Raw genomic sequence first — 17,557 nt, forward strand, 5'->3', positions numbered from 1 at the left:
AGCAGATCAGAGAAATGGAGAATTTTATCTCCCTCTGTACAACATACCTATATTTATACAAATTCAGGAAACACAGGCTCATAGTCAAAGGTGAAGTCAGATGTCTTGTTTGATTTTCTGCCACAATCTGCTTATTTTCCACAGAACATTTTGCCAGAAAAACACCAGTGGGAGCAGGTCTGGGATGCACAGGGAAAGCTTTAGGAGGGACTTAACACACCATTTCCATGTCAGATTTCTATGAATAACCAAGAGGCCCTTTACAAAACAAATCTCAGCTTTATTAAGCAAGTGTTCATTGTGCAATTAACAGCCTTGCAAGGGGAGCTCAGACCTTGCTGTGGTATTGTCACACACAGGGAGGTTTCTAGCAGGTTCTGTCTCCTGTTGCACTGAGGGCTGGGCAGCTGAATCCAGAGTGCCAAAGCCTGGAGTAACCAAGCCCGAGGAGAGGAGAGGAGAGGGCTGTAAAAACAAGGGAGCTGCCACGGGAGTAAAGCTCTGCATGGCTTTGGTTTGTGGGGCTGATGTTGTTCAGGGTGTTTGTGCAGTGACACCTAAACAGGGAGCAGGAAACAGAAGCTCACAGCACTGGTGATGCCCTATGAGAATGTACACTGGGTGTGGGAGCAGGAGCCTCAGACCTTCCCTCGCCTCCTCCCAGCTGGAATGATCCAGAAACACCCCGAGCTGACTGCAGGGATGGATCCTGGCACTGCTGTGCCCCTGGCCCCAGCTGGTCACTGCTCTCCAGAGCTGCTGGCTGGGCAGAGCCTCCTTTCTGCTCCGAGTCTGGCTCTGAAGTGCAGAAAAGAGTAAAAGAGCCCTTCTGGTTCTGCAAGAGAGAGAATTCCAGGTGAGGACTGGGCTTTGCTGCCCTGCCCTGCTCCCTGCAGATCGTGCTGCTGATGAGCCCGGTGGGCAGGGACAGCTGGGGTCCCTTTGTGGCTCTGACAAAGGGCTGCCACAGCTCTGATTGCTGAATGGGCCTCTCTGGAGTCTGCAGCGCTCTGACTCCGCTGGTCTCTGCTGTTAATCCGTTGTGCTTTGCAGTCCTGATCAAACAACCTCATCAGCAGAGACTGGCACAGGGCATGAGAGGAGGGAGCTCGCTTGATGTGGCTTTTGAGGAGAGCTGTGCCAGCAGGACACAGCTTTGGGACATTGCTCAGAGCAGGATCTGACAGCAAAGCTCCTCACTGCTCACACACAAGTGATGACAGCGCTGAGCCAAGCTGTGGCCAAGCGGGATCCAGGTTGCATCATTTTACTCTGCTTTACAAAATGAGCATCTCTGGGCTCTGCTCACAAAGATATTCAAGCCTGCCTGAGCCAAAGCTGGCAAAGAGAGGAGCTGCCTGTGCTGAGCCCTGGAGCTGCAGCTCTTGTCAGCTCTGTGCTCATGGCCACAGCTGAGACCTGGCTGAACAGCCCAACCCCAGCTGAGGGACAGGTTTGCATCGCTGTTTTTCCCATGAATAGCTTGAAATCAGTGTAGAGCTTGGTACGACAAACCCAAGCTTGGCTCCCTCTCTCACCGTGGGCAACCCCGTTGGGATGTGAAAGTTGGATTCTGAGTCAGGGGCCTGGCCCTGGTGGAAGCTGAGAGCTCTCATGGCTGGAGAGGTGCTGGTGAAAGGCTCTTGCAAAAAACCTGGGTTTGTTCATTTCATGTACAGTCACTGTGCTATTTGTGCCTTTCCCTTTTGCCTGCCCTAATTGGATTAATTAAGAGCAGCTTAAGATTGGACTGCAGGGCACTCACCTCTGACCACGTGGCTGCCTCCATCACATGATCAAACAAACTCCAGTTTGCCCAGTGCCACAGTGAGACGAGTGTTTACTGGTTTTCATTGGAACAAGAACCTCTGACTTGAAATGACTGGTTGGGAATGGGTAAAAGGGAGCAGAAAGAAGAGAAATTGCAATTAATTAGGATCATTCTGTAGGGGAATCGTGGTGTCAGTGTACAGAACATCAGCTGTCAGAGCAGGGCTGGGTGCAGTCCCTGCAGCCAAGGCAGGGTCTGGTCTCAGCAGCAGCAGCTCGAGCCACTGGTAACTCTTGTGGAAAAGCAGTGAGCTGCAGTCCATGGGAGCTGTGCCACCCAGCCTGGGCACCCTGCTCACCCGTGCTGGACACCAGCAGAGCCTGGGCTGGGCACAGCTTCCAGCCAAACAAAGCACTGGCTCATCCCTCCCCTTCTCCCTCCAGCTGGCCACGACTCCTGTGCCAGGCCTCTCCATTCCCATTCCATTTGCTGGGAGCTGATGGCAGGGACCTGGATACCTACTGGGATCTTGAAGACTTTTTGAGCAGCACTGTCTCGGAGCAGGAGGACGCCTTCATCTTCTCATGGCCCACACAGGAGGGGCTGCAGCCACAGGAGCTCCTGCCCGGGGGGCTGGGGGTGTCCGGCAGGGCCAGGCTGCTGTCCCCAGGCAGGGGTCCCTCCTCTGGGGGGCTGGGGGTGTCCGGCAGGGCCAGGCTGCTGTCCCCAGGCAGGGGTCCCTCCTCTGGGGGGCTGGGGGTGTCTGGCAGGGCCAGGCTGCTCTCTCCAGGCATGGGTCCCTCCTCTGGGGGGCTGGGGGTGTCCTGCAGGGCCAGGCTGCTGTCCCCAGGCAGGGGTCCCTCCTCTGTGGGGCTTGGCAGCTTTTCCTCCCCCAGTCCCATGTCCTGCTGGGGCTGAGGGGGTCTGGGTGGGTTTGGGTGCCCCTGAGAGGGGCCCTGAGCTGTGTCCTTGTCATCTCTTGGCGCTCCTGGCGGGGGGGTCCCGGTGGGGCTGCTGGGCCTGGGGGGCTCTGAGGTCTCTGTGGCAGGGGCAGAGCCCTCAGCTGCCCCGTGGCCGCTCATGTGCAGCTTCTTCATGTGGTGCACGACGGCCGCGGCGTTGAAGGCTTGCTGGGGAGGGAGACAAAAGCCCCAGTGAGCAGTTGCTGATGCCAGGACACGCTGTGAACCCCCCCCCCAGGTGACACCAGTGCTGTCAGGACTGGCTGTTTGGCATGGGCACATTCCTGCCATAAACACCCCCTTTCCATCGGGTGCAAGCTGCTGATGTTTGGAGCTCACAGCTGCTTCCAGCCAAGAAAAGCAGGGAACAGCAGGGAATGACCCCCTGCCCTCTGCTCTGCTGGGGAGAGCCCTGCAGCTCCATGTTTGTGGTGAATCTCACTTTGGGAATGTTGCTGCAAACAGCCTGTAGGCATCAACTGCAGGCAGCTCCAGCTTTGGAGGATCCCAGGTTCTGGGTGCTCACCCACCCAGCTGAAGCCCTGCTCGGTGCTGGCTGACAGCAACTGGTGTTTGTTGTGGGCTCCCGGCAGCAGCCACTTACCCTCCATTTGCTCTTTGCAAAGTTTTTCTGGATCTGAGCACTGACAGATGGGTAGATGTCACGGTGAAGGGCTGTATTTCCATTAATCCTGCAGATGGAAGAGAAGGAAATGGGCTCGTAGGCAGATGGCATTTGTAAGGCATTCCACATTCTGGAAGCACCGAGCTGCTTTGTACGTTCAATCAGCAATAATTAAACCCAAAGGAAAAACAGCAACAAAATGTAACACAAACACACACTTCAAAGCCTGGGAAAGCTCAGGGTGGGATTTCTCCTCTGCCTCTGTTTGTGGAGGCAAATATGCACAAATTGCATCTTTAATTATTCATGGTTTGCTTTCTTTGCACACAAGAAGGAGCCAGCCCGGAGCGCGGGGGAGGCGGTGACGTTAATGATGTAAATGATGTTAATGACGTTAATGACGGGGTGGGGGACACTCCTGCTGCGGGGACACTCCTGCTCCCTCTCCCACGGAGCACACAGAGTGACACCTGGGGCTGCAGGAGCCCGTGGCACCGCGAGCCTCACCAGGGGTGCCGCAGGGCCTCCTCGCAGGTGAACCTCGCGCTCGGGTTCTTCTCCAGTAAATGCCGGATGAAGTCCTTGGCTGTTTGGGGAAGGGGGAAAAAGCAGACAGGGAGTTATTGTCTCCTTCTTCCAGAGCTGATCCTAACAGGACATGGGAAATGCTGCTGGATGAACAGCACAGAGGTCAGCCCCGAGGAGAAGGGGGTTGTGTCGCTGCACCAGGGGAGGGTCAGGTTGGATTTTGGGAAGAAGTTCTTCACTGAAAGAGTGGTCAGGCACTGGAAGGGGCTGGCCAGGGTGGTGGAGTCACCGTCCCTGGAAGTGCTCAAAAATGAGAGATGGCACTTGGTGAGGCGGCTTGGTGGGATTCAGTCAAAGGCTGGACTTGATCTTGGAGCTCTTTTCCAACCTTAATAATTCTGTGATTACTCCAGTAAAGGAAGATTCTTATAGTGACAAGCTCCAGATGAAAAAATATAAACTCTGGATGTACCAAACTTCACTCTTAGATTGAGCAAGTTGGAGTTGAATTATTCACCAAAAAAATAACTCTAGAAACCATGAAGTGAAAACTGAGCAGATTTAGAAGTTGCCCTGAAGAGCTCTTACATCTCTCCCTGTTTTTTTCCCCCTTTGTTTTTCTTGCAGGAATGATTGTGATGTTTGTTATTAAACCCCAGCACACCCCCTGCTAGGTTTGTTTGTTTGTTTGTATAAAAGATTGATGTTGAAATAAGCCGTGAGGATGCCGCCTGCAGTGAGCTCCACGAGCAGCTTGGGCTGGTGAAGTGGTGGCTGATGGGACAGAGGGAAAAAATGGGGAAAAAACTGCAGTTTCCCTTCTTACAGAATCACAGAAGGGTTTGGGTCAGAAGGAGCCTCAAAGCTGACCCAGCACCATCCCTTCATTACCTGACTCGGAGATATCATCCCAAAACGGAGACTCGAACTCGAAGTAGCCTTCCTTAATCTTCTCAAAGAGCTTGGATTCGGTTTCCTCATAGAAAGGAGGGTACCCACAGAGCCTGGAACAGAGCAGGGACAGGGGCCCTTCAGTGCCAGCACAGAGAGGGCACAGGCTCCTCCACACGCAGCACAGAGTGGCACAGGCTCCTCCGTGGCCACGCGAGCGAGGAGTGACAGCGGTGACAAGGAGCTGCTCTGCCCCCTCCGCTGTCCCTCTCTGCTCAGGGGATCGGCAAAGCTGCACAAAAGAGTTAAAAACTCCACTGCAGCAGCGAGAGGACAAAGCCACAGCTGGTACCGAGCTGAGAAGTGTGGGAGGAAACGAAACAAAAAGTCCCCGGGAAGATGGAACGGTATTTGTAGGGAACTGGAGAAAAACAAACCACAGGATGAGGCACAGACAGAGCACATGGGATTCCTTTCATCTCCTCTCCTGTGCTCGATTCCCCACGTCCCTTTAGTCTCTGTGTTTGGGCAGACTCGGGAGAGGAGCGGGATGCTGCTGCCCGCCGGTACTCACAGGATGTAGGTGATGACCCCGATGGACCAGCAGTCCACGGCTTTGCTGTAGGGCTTCTGGGCCAGCACTTCGGGGGCTGCAGGACAGCAAACCAAAGGGCAGCTCTGAGCAATAGTGAATTATCCAGCTGGGGGAAGCAGCAGTTTCAGCCAGGAACAGCCCCGTTGCCCAGCTGAATTAGTCTGTGGTTTTTGGATCTTTTTTATGTCGTTACACAGAAAGAACCGCAGACAATCTCTGCCTGCATGCTGAGGTTTAACCACAGAGCTGCATCCAGCCAGTGCAGTCTGGTGGGAATTAAACAAAATCCCATTGCATTAAAAGAATTTTTATATATTTTTTCAATAAATATATTGCCCTTAAAATTACCCTTTTCTTTGCATTTTTAAAATATTGAGATTTTTCAGTCCCTACACTCGTTTATAGGGTCTGTGCAGTGCATCTGTGAGTCCCATGTTGTTACCAACATATTGCTGCATTTCTTTCCCTCTTCCAGGCATGTCCTGGGTGTGCACAACCCTTTCTCCAGGAAATCCATCAGCACAAGCCCACTCCTGCCCCTGGCTCACCCACGTATCCTGGAGTCCCACAGGCCGTGGACATGATCCCGTTCTGCTCCATTTTCGACAGGCCGAAATCCGTGATCATGATTTTGGAGTTCTCCTCGGGGGTGAGGTACAGCAGGTTCTCAGGCTGTGGGCACGGTGAATTAGTGGTGAATTCGTGGTGAATTCATGGCGAATTCGTGGCGAATTCGTGGCGAATTCATGGTGAATTCGTGGTGAATTCGTGGCGAATTCGTGGTGAATTAGTGGTGAATTCGTGGCGAATTTGTGGTGAATTCATGGTGAATTCGTGGTGAATTTGTGGTGAATTCATGGTGAATTTGTGGTGAATTAGTGGTGAATTAGTGGTGAATTCATGGTGAATTTGTGGTGAATTCGTGGTGAATTAGTGGTGAATTCGTGGTGAATTCGTGGTGAATTAGTGATGAATTCGTGGTGAATTCATGGCGAATTCGTGGCGAATTCGTGGCGAATTCATGGTGAATTCGTGGTGAATTCGTGGCGAATTCGTGGTGAATTAGTGGTGAATTCGTGGCGAATTTGTGGTGAATTCATGGTGAATTCGTGGTGAATTTGTGGTGAATTCATGGTGAATTTGTGGTGAATTAGTGGTGAATTAGTGGTGAATTCATGGTGAATTTGTGGTGAATTCGTGGTGAATTAGTGGTGAATTCGTGGTGAATTCGTGGTGAATTAGTGATGAATTCGTGGTCAATTCATGGTGAATTCATGGTGAATTCGTGGTGAATTCGTGGTCAATTCATGGTGAATTTGTGGTGAATTCGTGGTGAATTCGTGGTGAATTCGTAGTGAATTCATGGCGAATTTGTGGTGAATTCATGGTGAATTCATGGTGAATTTGTGGTGAATTCATGGTGAATTTGTGGTGAATTCATGGTGAATTTGTGGTGAATTAGTGGTGAATTCGTGGTGAATTAGTGATGAATTCGTGGTCAATTCATGGTGAATTCATGGTGAATTAGTGATGAATTCGTGGTCAATTCATGGTGAATTTGTGGTGAATTTGTGGTGAATTCGAGGTGAATTCGTGGTGAATTTGTGGTGAATTCGAGGTGAATTCACGGCAAAGGAGGTGGGCAGAGCAGGTGAGGGGGCACGGGCAGGGCTCACCTTCAGGTCCCGGTGCACGATGCCGTTCTCGTGCAGGTATTTGACGGCTGTCAGCACCTGGTGGATCACCAGGCTGGCATCCTTCTCCGTGTAAACACCCCGCTCCAGGATCCTGTCAAACAGCTCTCCCCCAGACACCCTGGGGAGAGAGATAAACGCGGACAAAGCTTTTGTGTTAGCTCAGCTGAGTTTCTGCTCCTTTCTCAGCAGTTTTTGGGAGGCTGATGGATGCTCCTGGGTGCAATGCCAGGCTGCCAGTGGGGATTGCTGCCAAAGCTGGGCAGTTTGGGGGAGCTTGTGAGGCAAGTCCTGCTAGGGCTGGGCTGCAGGGACCCAGCCCTGCCTCAGGCTCCCCTCCACAAGTGGCTAGAGGGTTTTGTTCTTTACTAAACCTGCAGTCAAGCAGCAGCAGCCGGGTGCTCAGAGCTGTTCCCTGCTGCTGACACGGTGCCCATTCCATTTCTAGAAACCCTGCGTGGCACAGCTTTAATTAGAAATACTTCTCTCTCTGCCCTGCCAAACTGTGAGGAATTAATTTGCATAAATAGACCCAAACCGTGGTTCAGAAAGCTGCTGTTAGAACGGGGATGGGCCAAGGGGCCACAAGGAGTGTCCAGGCTGGTGCTGACATCCCACACATGCCCCTGCTCCTGCCCTGGCCCCGGAGGAATGGCTCTGCTGGCACTCACAGCTGCATGACCAGGTAGAAGTGGGTTGTGCTCTCATAAATATCTTCCAAAGTCACGATGTTTTCGTGCTTTATTCTGCAAAGGGAAATGTGGGTCAGAAACAAATCCTGGCAAGGACAAAAGGGGGGAAACCCAGCAGACATCTTGCTTTAATCACCAGGGAGAGTTTGCTGGGGGTTCTGGGGCTGCTGTCCCTCCCCCTGCGTGGCAGAGGATCACTGATCCATCCAATTCCTCTTGGAGCACCAGGCACCATCAGTGGGGGCCAGACCCTTTATTTAAAGTCCCCAGCACATCGGGAATGCTCCTTGCACTGTCACACTCACTTTTTCAGCACTGCTATTTCATTCTCCAGGCTGCTGTCCCTGTTGAGAGGAGACTTCTTGATGCATTTCAGAGCAAAGAGCTTGCCAGTGCTTTTCTGCTTCACCAGGAAAACTTCAGAGAAGGCACCTCTGCAGAGAGGGGGAGAAGCTGCATTTCAGGGGGTGCTGCTTCTGGGAACGGGAGGGACAGGCAGAGAGGGGAAACAGCACAGAAAACTGTGTGGTGGGAACTTTATGTGGGTGCTGATTCTAAAGCTGGAACTGTACTGGAGCAGCCCCAAACTCAGGGTGTTCAAGGCAAGGTTATGCAATGTGAATAAAACCCCACGATTTCTCTGCAGGGAAAATGTTAATTCTGCACGGTCCAGGAGGGAGCTGCAGTTTGGGTTGTGTCACCCAGCATTCTGCAAATCCAAAATGCAAAACAGCAGGGGAAGCCCAGTTAATCTTTAGATTCAGCCTCTGCTTTCTCTCCTGCCTGCAGAGGCTGTGGCCCTGTGTCCCCTCGGGGACAAAGTGACAGTGAGTGTCACAGCGAGTGTCTGCTCACCCCCAGCAGCAGCAGCAGGTATTTATAACCTGCCTAAAATCCTGTTACAGCTTTGTCCTGGGAGCTGAGCACGAGGCTGGGGCAGTGACAGTGACCCTGGGCCGGGCCTGACCTCACTAATCCTCATCAAACCTTTAATGATGCAGCTCCTTAATTGGGGGCGTTAAATGGGACTTGCTGTGAGTCTGCAAAGCCCTGCAGGGAGCTGAGGGCAGGGCAAGGAAGGGCAGTGCTGTGGAGCCTGGGAAAAGTGATAACAACTTGGAGGTGGTTTTAAGTCCCAGATCTTCATTTCAATTCTTCAGAGAGCTGAAGCGACGCATGTGGGAAAAATCCCAATTTCTAATGCTAAATTTTCCTATTAAAGCAATAGTAGGAAATGAACAACCTACAAATCAGCTGCTGGGGCATCTGTTCTACATCTCTGTCCCAAACAGTTTATAATAATTATACCCCTTATTAAAAATGATGAATCAACAAGTGGGCTAGGAGAGAACAAATCTTCTTCTAACCTCGTTCCTTTAGTGAAAGCTGCTGGATAATTCAATTAATCTCTGAGGCTGACAAGGCACAGAATTTGGAGTAGCTGCTTCTTTGGGAGCTTTCTTGTGGGCTCAGAAGTCACAGAAAATTTGTCCATGACAGAACTTGCTGGTGGAGGTAATTCAATTCCTCCCCCACAACCTTGGAAATGTTTTGTTGTCTCATCCCCATGAATAGGCAAATGAAGCTGTTAACGCACAGGGAAGGATTGTACAACTCCAACATCCTTGTTTTTGTTTCATTCCCCGACTGAGTCAGGGTTCCTGAGCTAAATATACAACTTGTTATTGTCATTCTGTGCTGCGCCAGCCCCTGACCTTGCAGCAGCAGGAGCGGGGCAAAAACCCCAAAACCTTCCCTGCAAGAGAGGCTGCCTCGGGGTCAGGGGGGCTGCAGGGAGGGCAGGGGGCACCTGGGGCTGTGCCCGGGGCTGGGGGGGCTGGCTGGGGGTCTGATGCTGTTTGGGAAGGGAGAGCCAGGATGGGAGCAGCAGCAGCAGCATCCTGGGCACCCCTCACCTGCTCCTGGGCACCCCTCACCTGCTCCTGGGCACCCTCACCTGCTCCTGGGCACCCTCACCTGGTCTAGGACACCCCTCACCTGCTCCTGGGCACCCCTCACCTGCTCCTGGGCACCCTCACCTGCTCCTGGGCACCCTCACCTGGTCTAGGACACCCCTCACCTGCTCCTGGGCACCCCACACCTGCTTCTGGGCACCCCTCACCTGCTCCAAGAGACCACTCACCTGCTGCTGAGTACCCCATACCTGCTCCTGGGCACCCCTCACCTGCTCCTGGGCACCTCTAACCTGCTCCTGGGCACCCCTCACCTGGTCTAGGACACCCCTCACCTGCTCCTGGGCACCCCAACCCTGCTCCAGAGCACCCCTCACCTGGTCCTGGGCACCTCTCACCTGCTCCTGGGCACCTCTCACCTGCTCCTGGGCACCCCTCACCTGCTCCAAGAGACCCCTCACCTGCTCCTGGCCAGTCCCAGAGCAGCGGGTCCCTGGGACACTGGGCAGGGCCAGCAGGGTCTGGGGACACTGGGCAGGGCCAGGAGGATCTGGGGAGCTGGGCTGGGGCTGCTCCTGCCCCGGGCCAGCGCTGGTACTCACGAGCCCAGGGCCTCCATGAAGATGAAGGTTTTGCGGATGTTGCTGGTCTGCTTCTTCCAGGAGCCGCTGCCATCCTCCTCCTTGCGCCCCATCTCCTCCAGAGTGGAAGCAGGAACGCTGCGAGGAGGAGGAGGAGAGGTCACTGTCACTGTCACTGTCACTGTCACCATCACTGTCACTGTCACCGTCACTGTCACGGTCTGGGCTGGCAGGGAGCCCAGGACTCCCCAGTCACAGCTGGACTCAGAGCTGGACAAGGCCTGGGGGCTGGGAAATGCTCCCCAAATCCCTCAGAACTCGTCATGAGATCGGGTCTGGGGACACTGGGGAGGGACACTGGAACCTGAGACAAGGGAAAATAGATATAAAAGTGACCCTGGGCAGCAGGGAGCGTCCCTGGGAGTGGGGAGCATCTCCTGCCCAGGGCAGGAAGGCAGCCAGGGGCTGTGGGGCACTGCTGAGCCTTCAGAAGACAAAGCAAAAGCTCTCCTGGATGTTTTTTATCCCTTTGGAAAAGGCAGAAGTATTAAAGCAGAGAAAAAGCTGAAAGGTCTTTTTTTCCATGAGAGACTGCTTAGATATTGGATTCCTCCTGAACCTACTTTATCTCCTTAATTAGCACGTTTGCAGGGTTCTCAGCTCCTTGACACAATTTTTAAAGGTTAATTTAACATTATTGAAACCAAAATTGACTCAGTTGTAAACAGTTGAAGCCTTCAGTCCATAAAATCACCAAAGGCCTCATGAACCTGACCTTTATTTACCTCTTGTTGGTGATGCCTGTGTAACTCACAGAAATGCAGCTCCTTCTAGAGCCCAGCCTTATATTGCTTTTGAAATCAGGGAAGGTCAAAAGTCCTTCACAAAAATGCTGATCAATCAGTAGAAAACTTTCTGCCATTACTTGAAGTTCCTAAATAATGTTTTCTTTGCAGTCATCAGCAAAGAAAACCCAAATCTACAGATCTGGAATAGCACAGAAAAAGAATTTGCTGGCAGAGACTTTCAGCTGTGACAGCAGGTGAGTTTTACCCACTTTAAATAAATATCAGACCTGGCAGGGTGGTGCTGAGTGACAGGGAAAACTGAGAGGAACTCTCCATTCCTGTCCCTGGCTGCTGCCAACCAGAGAACATGAGGTGGAAAAAGAGAATAAAAACCCCAAGTAGGTCAGCCTGGCCCTGGGGACAAGTGGCATTTTGGGCTCCTGTGCTGCAGCACGTCCTGGCTGGGAGCAGCTCCTGGGACGGAGGGAACGGGGCAGGGAGAGCCTGGGAACAGGACAGGCAGAGGTGACTGTCCCCAGCACTGGGGGACAGCGGGTGACGGACACTCACTTCTGAGAGTTTGTCCCATCCCAGCCCAGGGGTTCAGTCTGCCCAAGCCTGGCTCATTTCAGCTCCACTCCCTGAGTATTCTGATGTTTAATTCCTTGTGAATTCAACAAGTTCCCTACTCTAAAGGGAGTTTTGCTCCCAAGGGAAGGAGGGTGGTGTTTTCCCCGCTCTCTGTGAATCATGTGCTGGTCCCAGAGCTGCTCCTGCTGTCCCCTGGAGTGTGGCAGTGCTGCTGGGCACAGGCTGCAGGAGCAGCCCTCGCTGCCTACGCCTGGGGCTGATTCCTGCTTCCTCAGTTTCCCTGTGCCATCAGCACAAGTCATGTCCTGCCTGCCCTCGCCTCTCTGGAGGAGCGGGAGGAGATGCTGCTGTTCTGGAGCAAAAGAATGGAATGTCTGAGCTCCTGAGGTGGGAAGCTGCCCGTGGCAGGGGGGAAGGGAATGTCTCTAAGGTCCCCAAACCATCCTGTGATGCCAGCAGTGCTCAGGTGATGGACATTCACCCCCTCTGCTCCTGCTGGGTCACATCCTTCCCCTGGATTTCCCTCTTTTGGTACCAGGGGAAGGGTTTGCCCAGGGGTGGGTGCAGGACACAGCGGCCTCTCAGCCCAGCAGTTGTGGGGTCGGGAGAATGGGAATTCCCTGGGTCTGTGGGAGCTCCCCAGGGTCTCTCACTCTGCCTGAATCACCTGTTGCACTCGCAGCAGTTGGGCACAAGGCAATTCTTGATGTAGCTGCTGTTTGTCTTTTGTTATTTATTCAAGCTGTGGTGCAAGAATCCCCAAACCCCAGACTGGTTTGGGTGGGAAGGGACCTCAGAGCCCCTCCAGTGCCACCCCAGCCACGGGCAGGGACACTGCCACTGTCCCAGGCTGCTCCAGCCTGGCCTTGGCACTGCCAGGGATGCAGGGGCAGCCCCAGCTGCTCTGGGCACCCTGTGCCCTTCCCGGTGCCCAACCCTGGGTTTATGGATGGACTCCCTCAGCTAGAGAAACTTCCCCCAGCAGTGGGACCATGGCAGAGGATGGGCAAACCCCTGCTGCTGGCATTTCCTGCCCTGCTCTGTGCCCACCTGCACACTCCCACCCCTGCCGTGCCCTCCTTCCCTGCCAGCTCCACCCTGACCCCAGCCCTGGCAAGCACACAGAGGGTACCCACGGGCACCTGGAATTCACATTATTTTAAATAATTATTTCAATAATTCACATGATTTTAACCCCTGATCCCAGCAAGGGGCTGTGGTGCCCTTGTGCCCGTTCACCTCCGGGCAGTGCCAGCACACCGGTGTGCCACGGTTGCATAATGAGATTGAAAAGCTCATTAAGTAATGCAGGTGAGACCCTCTGGAGCTGGGAGTGAAAAGCTCATTAAGTAATGCAGGTGAGACCCTCTGGAGCTGGGAGTGAAGTGCATGACACAGCTTTGATTTGTGGAGCTTCCCCATCCTAACAAACACAGCCACATGCAGGGCTTCACCTGGGTTTATATCCTGGACAGGAGATAATAAACAAGTGTGGCATCAATGTCTGACCTCTGGGCTCTCCCAGAGCCTGAGCCAAGCAAGCTCTGCCCTGGCTGATCCTGCACGACACTGCCAGGGTGCAAGACTTGTTATTATGACCTTGCTTAAATCTTTCCCGAGGAAATCTCTTCTGCTTCCACATCCCACGGCAACAAATGCATCTGCAGCCAGCCCCTGGTTCTGAATGGATGCTCTGCATTAGCAGAATGATTGTAAGTCATGATTAATGGTCTCGTGACAAACTTCCATGTGCAGGGGGAGCAGACTTGCAGCTTTCAGGGCTTTGCCTTTGGAATTAGAAGTTTATAGGAAAAAAGGGGGATAAAAATTCAAAGGGCTTTGATTTAAAAAAAAAAATAGAGCAAAGCAAGCAAATCTGCATGTGAATGAATGAATGGATGGATGAATGAATGAACGAAGTGCCAGGGCAGCCTCCGTGTTCAGGGACAAAAGAACAAGAAATTGAAGCCACGAGCTCGCCATTAAAAACAAACCCACATCAAAGCTCCCGTGTCCCCCCACCACGCCATCCATTCCAAGGCAACTTGGGGGACACTTGCAAAATCTCCATTTTCATGGTAAATAGCCCAGACTTCCTACAACACGTTGGATGGAAAATGTCAGAGACAGCTTTCTATGAAATCGCGGAAGGCAACACGAGTGCCGGAGGACACTACGGAGGAGAAGTCCTCTGGTGTTTCCCTGCTACGAGATAAAACCAATCCAAAGCAAAGCAGGTGAGCAGGGCTCCCACCTGCTTCACTGCAGGAGCAGGAACAGCAAACGGCTCGTAAGGAAAGGAAATTTTGCTTACCCAAGTCAGCACAGACAAAGCAACTCCTGTTGGCTGCTCGCGCTCGGCGCCGAGTCTGCGGGGATTAGAGCTCGGCAGGAGGAGGAGGAGGAGGAAGAGGAGGAGATGGAGCCCAGATGGTAACCAGGGAGCCACCAGGGGCACGGGGACGATGCAGCAGGGCTGGCAGCCCCGGTGGCAGCAGGCTGAGGGCTGGAGCTGGGCGTGCAGCAGCCGCTGCTGAGCCATCCCCGGCTGCGCTGCAAACCGAGTCTCCTTCCTCGCCCCGACAGCTCCCCGGGGCTTGGACACCGCCCCACGGCCCTGGCATGGGCTGGCAAAGCTGGCATTTCTGTGGGACTGCCCCGGGAGGGACAGGCTGTCCCGGCAGGGGATGCTCCTCACCGTCTCTGAATGGCACAAACCTGGAGAGCGATCGCTGGGCAGAGGTTAATCCCCATGCCCGGATTTGGGGCTGTTTTACCCCCCACAATGGCTCTGTTTTGGCTTTCAAAACCTCCCTGTGAGTGCCTGCTCAAGCGCAGCACGTATGAAAAGAGGAAATGTGAATAATTCTTTGAATCTTTTCTACGGTGTGGGATTTTTAGAGCTGGCAATAACAACTTTACTGACTGCATTCTCAGCTGATTTACACTGCCATCTAGAATAATGCATGGGAAAAGTCTGTATCATTGTGGAGTTTAGTTTTATGTCAGGAATAAATCAGCTCTGAGGCAATACTTGAAAATCACCTTCTTTTTCTCAGTGTGTTTTCCCTCACGAGCTTGGTTCCAAGGCAAAGGCTCTTGGGTGTTGCTCCTGTCTTTGCTGGTCGGGCTCCATCCCTGGGAACTCCCCAGAGATTTCAGTCAGGATTCCTGGACGTGGCTCTGAACGTGCAGGATTCCTTCAGTGCGAGGTTTGGGTGGAATTTGCAGGGATTTTCCCTTGAAAGCCTTGTAAGGCCTCACCTGTGGAGCGAGGAGTCCCACTGCTGGGGAGACACCAGAGTGGAGTGGGGGGCTTTTGGGGGGTTTATTGGGTTTATTTGGTTTATTAGAAGAGTAGATTAGGGGAGGTTATTGGGGTTTATTAGGGGGGTTTATTGGGTTTATTAGGGGGGTTTATTGGGGGGTTTATTAGATTTAGATATTTATTTATTAGATACCCCTCTAATAAGAGGGGTATATTAGGGGAGATTATTGGGGTTTATTAGGGGGGTTTATTTGGTTTATTAGGGGGGTTTATTAGGAGAGTTTGGGGGGTTTATTAGAGGGGTTTATTAGGGGTTGTTTTGGTGGGGCTTTATTAGAGATTTTTTGGGGGGATTATTAGGGGTTTTTTGGGGGTTATTAGGGTTTTTTGGGATGTTTATTAGGGTTGGTTTTGTGGGGTTTATTAGGGTTTTTTGGGGGGCTTATGAGGGGGTTTTTTTGGGTGTTTCTTAGGGTTTTTTGGGGTGTTTCTTAGGGGGTTTTTTGGGGTGTTTATGAGGGTTTTTTGGGTGTTTATTAGGGGGGTTTTTTGGTGTGTTTATTAGGGGTTTTTTTGGGGTGTTTATTAGGGGTTTTTTGGTGTGTTTGTTAGGGGTTTTTTGGGGGGTGTTTATTAATGGGTTTTTTTGGTGTTTATTGGGTTTTTTTGGTGTGTTTATTAGGGGTTTTTTTGGGGTGTTTATTAGGGGTTTTTTGGGGGGTTATTATGGTTTTTTGGTGTGTTTATTAGGGGGTTCCCAGCCATCCTGGGGTGGTTTGGAGCAGCTCGAGGTGAGCTGAGGAGCACAAAGGGAAGCTCTGCCTGTGCCACCCCCAGAGCTGTTTGGGGGGAGGTGGCTGTGCCAGCCCAGCCCTGCCTGACCCCCGCAGAACCCAGTGGGCACAAACCCCCAGGGCCCTGCTGGGGCTGGCCAGGAGTCAGAGGAGGGAGAAGCATTCCTGGGAACAAGGAAGGGGAGCAGAGCTCCTCGGCTGCAGCGCTCCCACACCCCAGAGCTCAGAGCTCAGCCTTCAGAAACAGCCGGAGGAAAACAGCAACAACCTGCAGGAGTGAGGGGGAGAGCTCCCGAGGGCTCAGCTGGGCAGGAATCCACGGAGATGGGGGGCTCCTGACCTTCCCGATGGAAATCTGGGGCAGCAGCAGCGCAGCGCAGGGCCCTGTGCTGAGCTGGAGCTAAAATAGCTGTTGTTACCCAGAGCAGCAGGGAAAGCTGCACTGCTGGCTGTGAATCAGACTGAGGGGGTGTCAGGGAAACAGCAAATGCTCGGCACAGCAGCCCCTCTGCACGGGGGGAAGGTGCTGCTGCCCCCACCCCTGGGGAGAAGCACCTGGAACACGCCTGGGAGGAAAGAGAAAATATCTCCTGAGAGTCACGGAAAGGATGGAGAGGGGATTGCACAGAGGCAGCTGGTGACAGGACAAGGAGGAGCGGTTTCAAACTGGAAGAGGGAAGATTTGGAGTGGGTGCTGGGAGGGAATCCCTCCCTGGCAGGGTGGCAGGCCCTGGCACAGGTGCCCAGAGCAGCTGTGGGTGCCCCTGGATCCCTGGCAGTGCCAAGGCCAGGCTGGGCAGGGCTGGCAGCACCTGGGACAGGGGAAGGTGGAAACAGATGATCTTTACCATCCCTTCCCCCCCAGACCCTCAGTGAGAGGGGAACAGATCCCTTTGGGCAGCAGCTGCGTGCCCGGGGGGTTCAGGGGGAGGGTTTTGAGCCAGAACCCCCTGAATGCACACACACACTCAGCAGGCAAACACGGGGCCAGGGCTGGCATCCCTGGGCTCTCCTGGAGCCTGGCTCTGCCCTGCCAGCCCCGGCTGTGCCTCACCCAGGGGCAGCCCCGGGTGGCCCTTGGGGACACGGGCGGCTGTGGCAGGGCTGGGCGACGCTGGGCTCGAATTCCTGAAGGTCTTTCCCAACCCCAAAGCGTTCTGTGACTGAGGCCAGGTCCGGGACAGCCCTGGGAGCCGCAGCATCCCGGGCTGGAGCCAGCAGAGAGCACTGCAGCACAGCCGATGAGCGCCGGGCCCCGGCAGCACGGGGAAAGCCTGGAGGAAAGAAAAGCTGGGAAAACACCCGCGGTGCCGCTGGGGCTCCGAGCGGCTGGCCGGGGGGAGTTACAGTGGCACAGCTCCTTGGAATAAAGTGCATTTCAAGAACGCCTTCCTGGCAGCTTTATTTGCCTTTCTGCGTTGCCCTGATCAGGGCTCTGTGAAGCAGGGAGGCTCCTCCATCCACGGCAGGCTGGGAATGGGCCGAGGAGGGGCTGCATCCTTGGAGTCGCCTCGATTGGAAGGAGCTGCTCTTTTCTCCAGGCTTTGTTTTTAAACTTCAGTGGATAAACTGGTGAAGGAGCTCAGGCTCAGGTTTTGCACGTTGTCCTTAACCTGGGGATTCTGGTCCTGGAGACTACATGGTAACCACTCATTTAAAAATGGCAAAGAATCATACCATTAGCTGCTGATTAACACTGCTGTTAATTACCCTGTTCAGTGGCACATTTACTGCACAGCTTCATTATCTGTCCCTAAATAATTCCATCCATCTCTTGCATCTCCATCATTTCCTTACAAACCTGCTTTGGTGGGACACCCAAACCACCATCCCCAAACTGACCCACCAGCCAGGCTTTGGGGAT

The 17,557-nt window shown here is 53.4% G+C and overlaps 1 protein-coding gene across 1 annotated transcript; it reads right to left on the reverse strand.

Moving 5' to 3' along the window:
- Nucleotides 1–291: 291 nt before the first annotated feature.
- On the reverse strand, nt 292–14,198 carry CAMK1G (calcium/calmodulin dependent protein kinase IG). The gene is made up of 14 exons (XM_041427177.1): nt 13,946–14,198; nt 10,274–10,390; nt 8,064–8,192; nt 7,738–7,812; nt 7,049–7,187; nt 5,921–6,044; nt 5,352–5,427; nt 4,778–4,890; nt 3,866–3,944; nt 3,338–3,425; nt 2,652–2,901; nt 2,294–2,471; nt 1,766–1,882; nt 292–835 (listed from the first exon to the last, which is right to left on the reverse strand). Exons 2-13 carry the CDS (start codon nt 10,363–10,365, stop codon nt 1,789–1,791), a joined length of 1,437 nt encoding a protein of 478 aa, XP_041283111.1. The 5' UTR covers nt 10,366–10,390; nt 13,946–14,198; the 3' UTR covers nt 292–835; nt 1,766–1,788.
- Nucleotides 14,199–17,557: the final 3,359 nt, after the last annotated feature.

This window comes from Onychostruthus taczanowskii, unplaced genomic scaffold (assembly GCF_017590055.1).
Source record: "Onychostruthus taczanowskii isolate IOZ18803 unplaced genomic scaffold, ASM1759005v1 scaffold97, whole genome shotgun sequence".
NCBI lineage: Eukaryota > Metazoa > Chordata > Aves > Passeriformes > Passeridae > Onychostruthus > Onychostruthus taczanowskii.

Bases quoted from the DNA above. Each gene is read 5' to 3' on its own strand.
- CAMK1G (XM_041427177.1), bottom strand. From the start codon at position 10,365: ATGGGGCGCAAGGAGGAGGATGGCAGCGGCTCCTGGAAGAAGCAGACC. The intron at 5,428-5,920 runs GTGAGCCAGGGG...GCTGTCCTGCAG, and splicing joins TGGGACTCCAGGATACGTGG to CCCCCGAAGTGCTGGCCCAG. The intron at 4,891-5,351 runs GTGAGTACCGGC...GCTCTGTTCCAG, and splicing joins GGGGTCATCACCTACATCCT to GCTCTGTGGGTACCCTCCTT.